Source organism: Giraffa tippelskirchi, chromosome 8 (assembly GCF_054371585.1).
Source record: "Giraffa tippelskirchi isolate mGirTip1 chromosome 8, T2T-mGirTip1v1.2.pri, whole genome shotgun sequence".
Classification (NCBI taxonomy): Eukaryota; Metazoa; Chordata; class Mammalia; order Artiodactyla; family Giraffidae; genus Giraffa; species Giraffa tippelskirchi.
This window is the reverse complement of record NC_137282.1, coordinates 66372956-66388614: the sequence shown is the minus strand read 5'-3', so window position 1 is coordinate 66388614 and position 15659 is coordinate 66372956. Positions and strand designations below refer to the sequence as shown.

General features: G+C 55.1%; 1 protein-coding gene across 1 annotated transcript; it reads left to right on the top strand.

Moving 5' to 3' along the window:
* The first annotated feature begins 11415 nt into the window (after window positions 1–11415).
* On the top strand, window positions 11416–15422 carry LOC145518971 (uncharacterized). The gene is made up of 3 exons (XM_081524234.1): window positions 11416–11550; window positions 11950–12262; window positions 12515–15422. The coding sequence occupies exons 1-3, from the start codon at window positions 11416–11418 to the stop codon at window positions 13141–13143; spliced, it is 1077 nt and encodes a 358-aa protein (XP_081380360.1). The 3' UTR covers window positions 13144–15422.
* The last annotated feature ends 237 nt before the right edge of the window (window positions 15423–15659 follow it).

Here is a 15659-nt window from a genome sequence, read left to right as displayed (position 1 = left end):
AGCGCCCTCATTCTCACGCCGGCGGCTCTGCCCTGAGGGGAGCAGGAAGGTCACCAACTGCCGCAGGCGGACCTCACGCCCCTCCCACTTATGGAGCCTGACCTCCCCCGGCCCCACCCCTTCCCCTACCCCAGCAGGACGAGAGCTCCTCTTCCCCTGGCTTCTAACGTGAGGCCCGGCCCTGGGCCCCGATTGGGCACTGCCCCAGTCCGGAGCCAATCACAGTGGCCAAGGAGGTGGAAGGCACCGATTGGCCAGGGCCAGGTCATGTGACCATACTCCCCAGGAAACTCAAATATTACCAAGATTCCCTAAGAAACCAATGAACAAAATTATCCAGTAAAGGCAAACCGTACTTTTTAATGAGGCCAAAGTCACAGAAAAAAAAAAAAAAAAGCTTCACAATGAAGTGCTCAAGGAAGCTGCAAAATAAACTTTCAGAAAAGTTTAGTAGTTTTTTTAATAGGGTGACGGAGAGCTATACCTATCCCATATATGTGAATTTAGGTTTAAACTAGATTTCCCTTGGCTATTTTATAAGACAAAAAAACCCACATCACCCCCTTTCACTCCCCCCCACACCCAAAAAGTGTTTTAATCTATTGAATTTTTGTGTCCTCAGTTGTGTCTGATTCACGGCAACTCACGATCTCTACACAGCCAGGCTCTTCCGTCCATGGAATTCAGGGCAATTTTTTCTGTCACAGTAAATGCCCACCCTGGGTGATCCAAACGGAAGGGCTCAGAGGCTCCTGAGAGACTAACTCCTTTCAGCTGAGCACAGAGCTGGCTCCTCACTGGGATGCCTGTGGCCTGGGGCTCCCAGAGGGGAGAGCAGCACTCGCCCCACCGTGTGGTCACTGCTGGAAGTGCAGGCTGCTCCTCACTCCCCCTTGACAGTGTCCCTGAGGGCAGAACAGTGTGAAGTTAATCAAGGTGGAAACGCAAACTCCAATGCAAGCAAACTTCCCTCAAGGTCTCCAATACCACTCAGGAACAGGGTATTGGAAACTGCAGGGGATGACATGAATGAAGATGGAGACTTGACACCTTACACCGAGTTCACTTCCAGTTATCCCTAGACAAACATTCCATGAAAACTTGTCACAAATCTAGAGGAACAATGAGCAGAAACCGGACACGTGCTTTGAGTCTTCACACACAAAACTAAAAGGCAGTCCACAAAAAAAACCAGGAGAATACAGTGGACTTTGCAAAATCAAAGATATCTACTGTGGGAAAGACCTCAGTACAAAAGCAAAAGACAGGTCACACATCGCGAGACGAATGAGTGGAAACACAAAGCTTATCAAGGATGTGTCTCCAAACAGACAAAGAACACCAACACAACAAGCCTGTGAAAACTAGGGAAAGGTCTGAAGGGACACCAGACTGAGGAAGACACACACAGAGTATCCCGGATGATGTCCAGCACTGAGGGCCTGAAGAATCAACAGTCTAGTTGTACCTCCTCAGGCCTGTGTGACCCTGGGTGAGGCCTCTGTTTCCCGGTGGCCCTGAGAGATGGACAGGGAGGAAGGGGAAGAGAAATCACTTGCATTTCTAATACTCACAGCAAAGTCTTCCAATGAGAAGGGAATTATCACCCCCACTGACAATGCCATTCACTGAAGTGATCCCCACGGGTCCATCTAACCCAGAAGGGAAGGAAGGACCTGTTCTCACAAAACGGCGAGAGATGGAAGAAGGAAGATCAAGCCCACACCAATCCCTGGAAAGAGAAGCTGTGCTCAGGGCTTGAAAGAATTCCTATTTGGAAAATGATATCCCAGCCCCACAAGGCAATCCACAGCTTCGATGCTATTCCTCCCAAAATGCCAATGCATTTTCGCACCCAACCAAGAATTGCAAAAGGGGTACGGAAACAGAAAAGAGCCTAAATTGTCAATACAATCCGACGAAAAAGCCCCGATACGGACATCCAAGGTTGTGTGAAAGGAAATTAGACGACCAAACTAGGATCCTCAGGAGAGTATCGGAGAAGGCAATGGCGACCCACTCCAGTACTCTTGCCTGGAAAATGCCCTGGACGGAGGAGCCTGGTAGGCTGCAGGCCATGGGGTCGCGCAGAGTCAGACACGACTGAAGTGACTTAGCCGCAGCAGCAGCAGCAGGAGCCGGACAGTATGCTATTGGGAATACAACAACACACACAGATCCAGATCGATGGAATAAAGTTGAGGGTCCAGACACAGACCCCAGCATCCATGCTCAACTCATCTCTGACACAGAAGGGGAGAATATCCAAATGGGAACAAGAAAGCCTCTTCAATACATGTCCATGGGAAAACCAGACAGCTACATCTGAAGAACGCTATTGGTTTTGATCTCAGACCACCTCAATATCGGGGAAAACCTCACCCTAAAGGCTGATGTCATGAGATAGCTAGAAAGAAGCGTAGGTCAAAGGCTCCTTAACATCAGAGTCTCCTTGCCATTTGCTGGGCGGAGGTAGAAATGGGTCTCTTCAAGTAAGGGAAAGAGGTACACGAAGTACACCAATGGGTTTCCATCCAATGGAACCTCTTCACAACAGAGAAGCTAAGCAAGCATTCACAAATGCAAAAGAGAGGAAACGGAACACGAGAGACTCCTTGCAAGTGGTGTATCTGAGAAGGGGTTCATATGGAAAGAGACGAAGAATGCACAGCACTCAGATTCCAAGAAACACCACCACCACCCTTGACCCTTCCCCCATGACCAACTCCGACCTAAAGCCTTTCTCTCCCTCTAACCTATCCCTAAAACATAACCCTCATCTAATCATATACATGTGCATTCCTAGCATCCATCCGTCCACACACGAGAGAGAAAGAGGAAGACACAGACTGAATTGAGAAAGGAAAAGAGAGGGACACAGCCAGAGAGAGACACGGAACCAAAGAGAGGAAAGGAGTCGATGGTCCAGACTTTTCATCAATCTGTCTCGAAGGTAGAAGCAATGACAGCGCCCATCCACCCCAGAAGGGGGAAAAGGACGGAAGGTTTGGAGAGGAAAAGACAAGAACGCAGGGAGCCATTAGAAGCTCAGCCACCCGCAGAAGCCGAGCTGGGACACTTGAACAGAATCTCAATGGAAACAGAGGACCAGAAAGTTGGCCACTCTTTTCTATAAGAGAGGGAGACCTTCGAGTCTTCCTTTCGGTCCTCCAACTTGGATGCGGGGTCTCAAAACAGTCAGGAGGGGGAGTGCCTTTTCCTGGGTACCACGGCACATCCAGGCCTCGTTCTGCCCCATTCTGTGCTGTGTCAGCCCAGGAAGGAATCTTTCTTTCTGAAGTCTCAGCGCACACGCTCCACGTGATATCGGCCCCAGGTGGAAAGGCATGGAGCTGCTCGTAGGCCGACAGACCTAGGAAGCAGATGGGAGAATGACCGCCACTCTGCAGATGGAGAGACTGGGGAAACCCTGAGGGGCATATGCTTGTCCAGGGCCACACCACTTATGAGAAGAAGGAGCCTGGTCTGAGAGCAGCGGGGCCCTCGGAGCTCAGGCCCTGGCTGCACCCAGGCCTCCCCAGGGCTGTCGGCTGGGCTGGGTGGGTGTCACTGTGCCTGCACATGGCTTAAGGGTGGTGGTCGAGCAGTCAGAAACCCAGAGATTCCCTTGGGAAGTTTTGGGGAAGGGACCTCAGCACGAACCCCAGGAAATGATGTCACCTGCCGGCAACAGAACCCAACAGAACCCGCAACCCGGGTATCCAGGCCTCGAGAGCGGAGAGGAGCCCCCAGCCAGATCACTTGCTGCCGAGATGTTCTGCTGTTTGCCCCTGCCCAGAGGCCGGGGCCTCAGGAGAGCTCACAGGCAGTGTGCGTGGGCACCCTGTCGACGTTGGCTCAGGGCACCCCCGAGACGCCTCTGGCCCTTTGCCCGGAGAAACAGAAAGGTAACACGGGGAGCCCCAGGCCGGGCCAGGCCACCTCTCCCATGCCACCCGGAAACACCGGGTCCTTTGCCTGTGTGTGTGGATGCGGGTTTCTCGGGGTGTGTCTCCCTCAAGGAAGCCCAGGTGGATGTGGGGTCAGAAGCCTGCGGACAAGTTGTGTCCACACCCCAGGGGAGAGCATGCTGGGCGGGATGGGGAGAGTGCGGGCAGGGCCGGCCGCCCAGGCTGACCTCACACCCTCAGGTGGGTCTCTTTCCTCCCGGGTGGGGATCTGAGCAGACACACGTCTCTGACCCTTCTGGGCAGAGAAGTTCGAGCAGGCCGAAGCAGCGGCTCCACTGGCCAGGCCCAGCTCGGAAAACTCCCAGCATGGCTGGCTGACGGTCACTGTCGTTGCAGAGCTTCCCACGTGATGAGGCCGAGGACGGGGACACCCCACCCAGCTCCCGGAGGGAGGGGTCGGAGCACCACCCCCCCGCCCGTGAGGCCCAGTGCAGGCTCCAGGTGAGCGTGCCCACGGAGGCATCAGCCCCACCGGGGGCGAAGCGGAGGCGGGGAAGGCCTGCTGCCGAGACACCGCCCAGGATACACCCGGCGGCCCAGTCTGAGGCTGCCACGGAGCTCAGCACACCCGGCTCTGACCCAGAGTCCCGAGAACCCCGGCCTCTGAGGCAGCAGGAGGACCTGGAGCCCAGCACGCCAGAGCACAGAGGTGAGGACGCTGGGGCTGGTGTACGGGAGTGTGTGCGGAGGGGGTGCTGAGCTACACAGGGACGAGTCCCCGAAAGCTGCTGCTGGGCCTGCAGCAAGCGCTGGCCTCACACCCCCCGCCCCCCATCTTGCACACTTCAGTCCCAAAAGACATCCGACCCTGGGTATTCTTTGGGAATCTCTTGGAAGCTTTCTGTCCCGGGATACGCACATGCCAAGGCTGGCCTGCGGGCAAACGATGCTTCTCCCACAGCTCTAGCACTGGCCTCCAACTGGAACCAGGCTCCACTTCCCAGACCTGTCCCTACAGAGGTGGTGGCTCCAGGTGCAGGACCCAGGGATCCACCGAGGGCAGATGGAGAACCGAGACTTGCCCTCGCAGAGACACCAGGCCAGCTGGGTACTGGCCAGCACACCGGGCAGATCGGATCTCCGTGCCTGCAGGACCCCCAGCCCCAGGCACTGATGTCCCACCCCCTCAGCCAGAACCTCCACCTCCACGTGCACCTCTACCTGCTCGGCCTTTGGTAGGAGAACCCGAGGCAGAGGAGGAGTCACCGCCTCGGCAGGGAGAGCCTGCCCTGGCTCCCGCGCAACACCCAGACGCCCACGATGACTCACCCACCCCTGCAGGGAGAACGAGCCCCCGCTCTGGACAGAGACCCAGAGCCCTTGCCGGAAACACCACGTCCAGGGGAGCGGTCGGCTCTGCAGCCTCCATCCCTGTCTGCTCACCGTGGACGCCGTCAACTCGGTCTGCCCCCAGGGGACATGGAGTTCCTTTCCCCCGAACTGCTTTGCATTTGGTTTGTTTCCACCTTTCTGGTGATGTTTTCTTTTTTGCGTGGTTTCCTGTATTTTTGTTGGTTAAGTTGGGATTAGTAAACTTTTTCATCATTGTTGCAATTTGGGAACACTGTTGTGTAACTCTGGTGATACTGTGTTACCATCACCACTTTGTAGTTTCAGACCCGTTCCATCTTTATGCCCCACCCCCCAACAAAGCCTGGATTCAAGGCAAGCACGCCCTGTTCATCCCTCCGCCCGATCCTGAACACAATTTCATCTTTTCCTTCTGCATTCCTTCCTATATTCTTGGTGTCCCCAATCAATGACTCTCAGTGAAATGACTGAAGGAGTTTTTTTCGGACGCTCCACCTACTGTAAGACTCCACTGGAGAGTTCTCATGTTTATGTCCTTTGAACTAGCCTTTGATAGCTGAAAGGACGTTGTACGTCCTTTCAAGATACCATGTGCCAAACGAAGCCCTTTTGGCAAATGCCATCATTATCTCCAGGCAGGCATTGCTGTTTGAAGGGTGCCATCTCAGCCAGAAGGCAGAGGCTGAGCTCCTCTTGTTGCACCAGCTCCCAAAAGAAGCCAAGAAAGGGAGCTGGAACAACAAACCACCCCAACGCCCAGGAAAGCGTTCTTCATGACAGAAGGCTAGAAAATGACCCAACATCCTTGTGGCCCAGAACCCCTCTAGAAATTCACTGTTCCATAAAAAAGAGAAACAGATGGGAAGTTCCAAGGAGAGGCAATGCCCATGGCCAGTGTATTTTAGAGACGGCCTGACCGCTCCGGGGAAGACACGCACTGACAGAACCCCTTGGGAAACAGCCGTGATAGTCCTCACTGTCGTAAGGGATTCCTCTGGGGACAACCTGCCCTGGGCACCACACGAGGGAGCAGACCGGCTTCTCTTCCTCTGCCCCCACACCATTCACTCATGAAGGCAGCTCAGGTGTTCTCATGCCCTGCCTGCCTGCCTGCCTGGCTCATCCGTGAGCTGTGACCACCTCCAGGACAGGACTCCACCTTCTGCTCTCTGTGTACCGTGAATCTGCACACAGTGGGCTTTCAGAACCTTAGGAGACTTGAGCCATTCCCACTCGAGCCAGAACCCTCCCCAGGAAGGAAAACAGCTGTGGAGTCCTTTTGGCCCCAGCACTGGTTCCGAAACCCTGGCGGCTCCTAGAGCCTCTACGGTGTGAAGAGGGAGGTCCCTTTTGACAGAGCTTTCCGGCCGTCAGATCTAAGCTGCTGTTTCACTGTCAGCTGTGTCTCTTCCGTTGCAGTGTTGCAGGTGGGCCACGCTGCTCCAAAGGAGCTCACAAGCTGAGTTTCAAGGGAGGTATTGAGAGGACAGGGATGGCTACAACGTGCTGCAAACTGAGTGAGGGTCCCCACAATCCTCAGCAAAGGTGTGTGGTGTGCAAGTGGGGAGTAGAGGGCCCCCAAGTTCCAAAGGAAGGGAGGTACTCGGGAGCTAAAGCCCTTGGCTGCTGTGGTAGCAGCTGCAGATGGCAGCTCGTCCACAGTGCACTTCGAATGAGGTCATATGAGCGGGACTCTGGAAATGGCTCCGAAATCCAGAGAAAGGGGTCAGGGTATGTGGGAATCCGGCGGGGGTGGGGGGTGGATGAAGGAAGGTGTCCTTCCTCTCTCCAGTGCAATTTGGTTTGGTGAGTCTCAAAGCTACCAGATGGCACTTCCCAAGTCAGGCCCCCGCAGGAATCAGGGTGGGCTGCATGCCTCGGCCCCTGCCACAGGGACAAGCCACACCAGTGGCCTCCCTGAGCTCCAATGGCCGGATCTGGGGGTTCTGTCTGGGTGCACACCTGCTTGTTCTGGCCAAGTTCCCCGCTTCTCTGAGCACCAGCTTCAACCTCTCGAATGAGGACATCGATTGCTACCTTGGCACGTTACTCTCTTCATCCTGTGAAGACTCATTAGGCTTATCCTACAATTACTAGCTGGCCCGAGGAGATATCTCCTGAATCCAGATTAAGCTGGAGTCTCCCAGGCTCATCTGGCATGTCTTCCCTGAAGTCTGCCAAAACCCACACCCTTGCGTTTCCAGGGACTCCCCTTAGCCAGCTGGGCAGAAAACCCAGCATGTTTCAAACAAGCTGACAGACAAGCGGGAGAGGACTCACGGGCAGACGGCTTCCCTCAGGTCTCGGGTGGAGCTCTGGGACCACAGCAGCAACAGGCCATCCCAGTCCCTGGGCTCAGCAGCGCCCTCATTCTCACGCCGGCGGCTCTGCCCTGAGGGGAGCAGGAAGGTCACCAACTGCCGCAGGCGGACCTCACGCCCCTCCCACTTATGGAGCCTGACCTCCCCCGGCCCCACCCCTTCCCCTACCCCAGCAGGACGAGAGCTCCTCTTCCCCTGGCTTCTAACGTGAGGCCCGGCCCTGGGCCCCGATTGGGCACTGCCCCAGTCCGGAGCCAATCACAGTGGCCAAGGAGGTGGAAGGCACCGATTGGCCAGGGCCAGGTCATGTGACCATACTCCCCAGGAAACTCAAATATTACCAAGATTCCCTAAGAAACCAATGAACAAAATTATCCAGTAAAGGCAAACCGTACTTTTTAATGAGGCCAAAGTCACAGAAAAAAAAAAAAAAAAGCTTCACAATGAAGTGCTCAAGGAAGCTGCAAAATAAACTTTCAGAAAAGTTTAGTAGTTTTTTTAATAGGGTGACGGAGAGCTATACCTATCCCATATATGTGAATTTAGGTTTAAACTAGATTTCCCTTGGCTATTTTATAAGACAAAAAAACCCACATCACCCCCTTTCACTCCCCCCCACACCCAAAAAGTGTTTTAATCTATTGAATTTTTGTGTCCTCAGTTGTGTCTGATTCACGGCAACTCACGATCTCTACACAGCCAGGCTCTTCCGTCCATGGAATTCAGGGCAATTTGTTCTGTCACAGTAAATGCCCACCCTGGGTGATCCAAACGGAAGGGCTCAGAGGCTCCTGAGAGACTAACTCCTTTCAGCTGAGCACAGAGCTGGCTCCTCACTGGGATGCCTGTGGCCTGTGGCTCCCAGAGGGGAGAGCAGCACTCGCCCCACCGTGTGGTCACTGCTGGAAGTGCAGGCTGCTCCTCACTCCCCCTTGACAGTGTCCCTGAGGGCAGAACAGTGTGAAGTTAATCAAGGTGGAAACGCAAACTCCAATGCAAGCAAACTTCCCTCAAGGTCTCCAATACCACTCAGGAACAGGGTATTGGAAACTGCAGGGGATGACATGAATGAAGATGGAGACTTGACACCTTACACCGAGTTCACTTCCAGTTATCCCTAGACAAACATTCCATGAAAACTTGTCACAAATCTAGAGGAACAATGAGCAGAAACCGGACACGTGCTTTGAGTCTTCACACACAAAACTAAAAGGCAGTCCACAAAAAAAACCAGGAGAATACAGTGGACTTTGCAAAATCAAAGATATCTACTGTGGGAAAGACCTCAGTACAAAAGCAAAAGACAGGTCACACATCGCGAGACGAATGAGTGGAAACACAAAGCTTATCAAGGATGTGTCTCCAAACAGACAAAGAACACCAACACAACAAGCCTGTGAAAACTAGGGAAAGGTCTGAAGGGACACCAGACTGAGGAAGACACACACAGAGTATCCCGGATGATGTCCAGCACTGAGGGCCTGAAGAATCAACAGTCTAGTTGTACCTCCTCAGGCCTGTGTGACCCTGGGTGAGGCCTCTGTTTCCCGGTGGCCCTGAGAGATGGACAGGGAGGAAGGGGAAGAGAAATCACTTGCATTTCTAATACTCACAGCAAAGTCTTCCAATGAGAAGGGAATTATCACCCCCACTGACAATGCCATTCACTGAAGTGATCCCCACGGGTCCATCTAACCCAGAAGGGAAGGAAGGACCTGTTCTCACAAAACGGCGAGAGATGGAAGAAGGAAGATCAAGCCCACACCAATCCCTGGAAAGAGAAGCTGTGCTCAGGGCTTGAAAGAATTCCTATTTGGAAAATGATATCCCAGCCCCACAAGGCAATCCACAGCTTCGATGCTATTCCTCCCAAAATGCCAATGCATTTTCGCACCCAACCAAGAATTGCAAAAGGGGTACGGAAACAGAAAAGAGCCTAAATTGTCAATACAATCCGACGAAAAAGCCCCGATACGGACATCCAAGGTTGTGTGAAAGGAAATTAGACGACCAAACTAGGATCCTCAGGAGAGTATCGGAGAAGGCAATGGCGACCCACTCCAGTACTCTTGCCTGGAAAATGCCCTGGACGGAGGAGCCTGGTAGGCTGCAGGCCATGGGGTCGCGCAGAGTCAGACACGACTGAAGTGACTTAGCCGCAGCAGCAGCAGCAGGAGCCGGACAGTATGCTATTGGGAATACAACAACACACACAGATCCAGATCGATGGAATAAAGTTGAGGGTCCAGACACAGACCCCAGCATCCATGCTCAACTCATCTCTGACACAGAAGGGGAGAATATCCAAATGGGAACAAGAAAGCCTCTTCAATACATGTCCATGGGAAAACCAGACAGCTACATCTGAAGAACGCTATTGGTTTTGATCTCAGACCACCTCAATATCGGGGAAAACCTCACCCTAAAGGCTGATGTCATGAGATAGCTAGAAAGAAGCGTAGGTCAAAGGCTCCTTAACATCAGAGTCTCCTTGCCATTTGCTGGGCGGAGGTAGAAATGGGTCTCTTCAAGTAAGGGAAAGAGGTACACGAAGTACACCAATGGGTTTCCATCCAATGGAACCTCTTCACAACAGAGAAGCTAAGCAAGCATTCACAAATGCAAAAGAGAGGAAACGGAACACGAGAGACTCCTTGCAAGTGGTGTATCTGAGAAGGGGTTCATATGGAAAGAGACGAAGAATGCACAGCACTCAGATTCCAAGAAACACCACCACCACCCTTGACCCTTCCCCCATGACCAACTCCGACCTAAAGCCTTTCTCTCCCTCTAACCTATCCCTAAAACATAACCCTCATCTAATCATATACATGTGCATTCCTAGCATCCATCCGTCCACACACGAGAGAGAAAGAGGAAGACACAGACTGAATTGAGAAAGGAAAAGAGAGGGACACAGCCAGAGAGAGACACGGAACCAAAGAGAGGAAAGGAGTCGATGGTCCAGACTTTTCATCAATCTGTCTCGAAGGTAGAAGCAATGACAGCGCCCATCCACCCCAGAAGGGGGAAAAGGACGGAAGGTTTGGAGAGGAAAAGACAAGAACGCAGGGAGCCATTAGAAGCTCAGCCACCCGCAGAAGCCGAGCTGGGACACTTGAACAGAATCTCAATGGAAACAGAGGACCAGAAAGTTGGCCACTCTTTTCTATAAGAGAGGGAGACCTTCGAGTCTTCCTTTCGGTCCTCCAACTTGGATGCGGGGTCTCAAAACAGTCAGGAGGGGGAGTGCCTTTTCCTGGGTACCACGGCACATCCAGGCCTCGTTCTGCCCCATTCTGTGCTGTGTCAGCCCAGGAAGGAATCTTTCTTTCTGGAGTCTCAGCGCACACGCTCCACGTGATATCGGCCCCAGGTGGAAAGGCATGGAGCTGCTCGTAGGCCGACAGACCTAGGAAGCAGATGGGAGAATGACCGCCACTCTGCAGATGGAGAGACTGGGGAAACCCTGAGGGGCATATGCTTGTCCAGGGCCACACCACTTATGAGAAGAAGGAGCCTGGTCTGAGAGCAGCGGGGCCCTCGGAGCTCAGGCCCTGGCTGCACCCAGGCCTCCCCAGGGCTGTCGGCTGGGCTGGGTGGGTGTCACTGTGCCTGCACATGGCTTAAGGGTGGTGGTCGAGCAGTCAGAAACCCAGAGATTCCCTTGGGAAGTTTTGGGGAAGGGACCTCAGCACGAACCCCAGGAAATGATGTCACCTGCCGGCAACAGAACCCAACAGAACCCGCAACCCGGGTATCCAGGCCTCGAGAGCGGAGAGGAGCCCCCAGCCAGATCACTTGCTGCCGAGATGTTCTGCTGTTTGCCCCTGCCCAGAGGCCGGGGCCTCAGGAGAGCTCACAGGCAGTGTGCGTGGGCACCCTGTCGACGTTGGCTCAGGGCACCCCCGAGACGCCTCTGGCCCTTTGCCCGGAGAAACAGAAAGGTAACACGGGGAGCCCCAGGCCGGGCCAGGCCACCTCTCCCATGCCACCCGGAAACACCGGGTCCTTTGCCTGTGTGTGTGGATGCGGGTTTCTCGGGGTGTGTCTCCCTCAAGGAAGCCCAGGTGGATGTGGGGTCAGAAGCCTGCGGACAAGTTGTGTCCACACCCCAGGGGAGAGCATGCTGGGCGGGATGGGGAGAGTGCGGGCAGGGCCGGCCGCCCAGGCTGACCTCACACCCTCAGGTGGGTCTCTTTCCTCCCGGGTGGGGATCTGAGCAGACACACGTCTCTGACCCTTCTGGGCAGAGAAGTTCGAGCAGGCCGAAGCAGCGGCTCCACTGGCCAGGCCCAGCTCGGAAAACTCCCAGCATGGCTGGCTGACGGTCACTGTCGTTGCAGAGCTTCCCACGTGATGAGGCCGAGGACGGGGACACCCCATCCAGCTCCCGGAGGGAGGGGTCGGAGCACCACCCCCCCGCCCGTGAGGCCCAGTGCAGGCTCCAGGTGAGCGTGCCCACGGAGGCATCAGCCCCACCGGGGGCGAAGCGGAGGCGGGGAAGGCCTGCTGCCGAGACACCGCCCAGGATACACCCGGCGGCCCAGTCTGAGGCTGCCACGGAGCTCAGCACACCCGGCTCCGACCCAGAGTCCCGAGAACCCCGGCCTCTGGGGCACCAGGAGGACCTGGAGCCCAGCACGCCAGAGCACAGAGGTGAGGACGCTGGGGCTGGTGTACGGGAGTGTGTGGGGAGGGGGTGCTGAGCTACACAGGGACGAGTCCCCGAAAGCTGCTGCTGGGCCTGCAGCAAGCGCTGGCCTCACACCCCCCGCCCCCCATCTTGCACACTTCAGTCCCAAAAGACATCCGACCCTGGGTATTCTTTGGGAATCTCTTGGAAGCTTTCTGTCCCGGGATACGCACATGCCAAGGCTGGCCTGCGGGCAAACGATGCTTCTCCCACAGCTCTAGCACTGGCCTCCAACTGGAACCAGGCTCCACTTCCCAGACCTGTCCCTACAGAGGTGGTGGCTCCAGGTGCAGGACCCAGGGATCCACCGAGGGCAGATGGAGAACCGAGACTTGCCCTCGCAGAGACACCAGGCCAGCTGGGTACTGGCCAGCACACCGGGCAGATCGGATCTCCGTGCCTGCAGGACCCCCAGCCCCAGGCACTGATGTCCCACCCCCTCAGCCAGAACCTCCACCTCCACGTGCACCTCTACCTGCTCGGCCTTTGGCAGGAGAACCCGAGGCAGAGGAGGAGTCACCGCCTCGGCAGGGAGAGCCTGCCCTGGCTCCCGCGCAACACCCAGACGCCCACGATGACTCACCCACCCCTGCAGGGAGAACGAGCCCCCGCTCTGGACAGAGACCCAGAGCCCTTGCCGGAAACACCACGTCCAGGGGAGCGGTCGGCTCTGCAGCCTCCATCCCTGTCTGCTCACCGTGGACGCCGTCAGCTCGGTCTGCCCCCAGGGGACATGGAGTTCCTTTCCCTCGAACTGCTTTGTATTTGGTTTGTTTCCACCTTTCTGGTGATGTTTTCTTTTTTGCATGGTTTCCTGTATTTTTGTTGGTTAAGTTGGGAGTAGTAAACTTTTTCATCATTGTTGCAATTTGGGAACACTGTTGTGTAACTCTGGTGATACTGTGTTACCATCACCACTTTGTAGTTTCAGACCCGTTCCATCTGTATGCCCCACCCCCAAACAAAGCCTGGATTCAAGGCAAGCACGCCCTGTTCATCCCTCCGCCCGATCCTGAACACAATTTCATCTTTTCTTTCTGTATTCTTTCCTATATTCTTGGTGTCCCCAATCAAAGACTCTCAGTGAAATGACTGAAGGAGTTTTTTTCGGACGCTCCACCTACTGTAAGACTCCACTGGAGAGTTCTCATGTTTATGTCCTTTGAACTAGCCTTTGATAGCCGAAAGGACGTTGTACGTCCTTTCAAGATACCACGTGCCAAACGAAGCCCTTTTGGCAAATGCCATCATTATCTCCAGGCAGGCATTGCTGTTTGAAGGGTGCCATCTCAGCCAGAAGGCAGAGGGTGAGCTCCTCTTGTTGCACCAGCTCCCAAAAGAAGCCGAGAAAGGGAGCTGGAACAACAAACCACCCCAACGCCCAGGAAAGCGTTCTTCATGACAGAAGGCTAGAAAATGACCCAACATCCTTGTGGCCCAGAACTCCTCTAGAAATTCACTGTTCCATAAAAAAGAGAAACAGATGGGAAGTTCCAAGGAGAGGCAATGCCCATGGCCAGTGTATTTTAGAGACGGCCTGACCGCTCCGGGGAAGACACGCACTGACAGAACCCCTTGGGAAACAGCCGTGATAGTCCTCACTGTCGTAAGGGATTCCTCTGGGGACAACCTGCCCTGGGCACCACACGAGGGAGCAGACCGGCTTCTCTTCCTCTGCCCCCACACCATTCACTCATGAAGGCAGCTCAGGTGTTCTCATGCCCTGCCTGCCTGCCTGCCTGGCTCATCCGTGAGCTGTGACCACCTCCAGGACAGGACTCCACCTTCTGCTCTCTGTGTACCGTGAATCTGCACACAGTGGGCTTTCAGAACCTTAGGAGACTTGAGCCATTCCCACTCGAGCCAGAACCCTCCCCAGGAAGGAAAACAGCTGTGGAGTCCTTTTGGCCCCAGCACTGGTTCCGAAACCCTGGCGGCTCCTAGAGCCTCTACGGTGTGAAGAGGGAGGTCCCTTTTGACAGAGCTTTCCGGCCGTCAGATCTAAGCTGCTGTTTCACTGTCAGCTGTGTCTCTTCCGTTGCAGTGTTGCAGGTGGGCCACGCTGCTCCAAAGGAGCTCACAAGCTGAGTTTCAAGGGAGGTATTGAGAGGACAGGGATGGCTACAACGTGCTGCAAACTGAGTGAGGGTCCCCACAATCCTCAGCAAAGGTGTGTGGTGTGCAAGTGGGGAGTAGAGGGCCCCCAAGTTCCAAAGGAAGGGAGGTACTCGGGAGCTAAAGCCCTTGGCTGCTGTGGTAGCAGCTGCAGATGGCAGCTCGTCCACAGTGCACTTCGAATGAGGTCATATGAGCGGGACTCTGGAAATGGCTCCGAAATCCAGAGAAAGGGGTCAGGGTATGTGGGAATCCGGCGGGGGTGGGGGGTGGATGAAGGAAGGTGTCCTTCCTCTCTCCAGTGCAATTTGGTTTGGTGAGTCTCAAAGCTACCAGATGGCACTTCCCAAGTCAGGCCCCCGCAGGAATCAGGGTGGGCTGCATGCCTCGGCCCCTGCCACAGGGACAAGCCACACCAGTGGCCTCCCTGAGCTCCAATGGCCGGATCTGGGGGTTCTGTCTGGGTGCACACCTGCTTGTTCTGGCCAAGTTCCCCGCTTCTCTGAGCACCAGCTTCAACCTCTCGAATGAGGACATCGATTGCTACCTTGGCACGTTACTCTCTTCATCCTGTGAAGACTCATTAGGCTTATCCTACAATTACTAGCTGGCCCGAGGAGATATCTCCTGAATCCAGATTAAGCTGGAGTCTCCCAGGCTCATCTGGCATGTCTTCCCTGAAGTCTGCCAAAACCCACACCCTTGCGTTTCCAGGGACTCCCCTTAGCCAGCTGGGCAGAAAACCCAGCATGTTTCAAACAAGCTGACAGACAAGCGGGAGAGGACTCACGGGCAGACGGCTTCCCTCAGGTCTCGGGTGGAGCTCTGGGACCACAGCAGCAACAGGCCATCCCAGTCCCTGGGCTCAGCAGCGCCCTCATTCTCACGCCGGCGGCTCTGCCCTGAGGGGAGCAGGAAGGTCACCAACTGCCGCAGGCGGACCTCACGCCCCTCCCACTTATGGAGCCTGACCTCCCCCGGCCCCACCCCTTCCCCTACCCCAGCAGGACGAGAGCTCCTCTTCCCCTGGCTTCTAACGTGAGGCCCGGCCCTGGGCCCCGATTGGGCACTGCCCCAGTCCGGAGCCAATCACAGTGGCCAAGGAGGTGGAAGGCACCGATTGGCCAGGGCCAGGTCATGTGACCATACTCCCCAGGAAACTCAAATATTACCAAGATTCCCTAAGAAACCAATGAACAAAATTATCCAGTAAAGGCAAACCGTACTTTTTAATGAGGCCAAAGT

Coding starts and splice junctions, on each gene's coding strand:
- LOC145518971 (XM_081524234.1), top strand. CDS start 11,416: ATGTTCTGCTGTTTGCCCCTGCCCAGAGGCCGGGGCCTCAGGAGAGCT. Junction 11,551..11,949: donor TTGCCCGGAGAAACAGAAAG/GTAACACGGGGA, acceptor CTGTCGTTGCAG/AGCTTCCCACGTGATGAGGC. Junction 12,263..12,514: donor CAGCACGCCAGAGCACAGAG/GTGAGGACGCTG, acceptor CTTCTCCCACAG/CTCTAGCACTGGCCTCCAAC.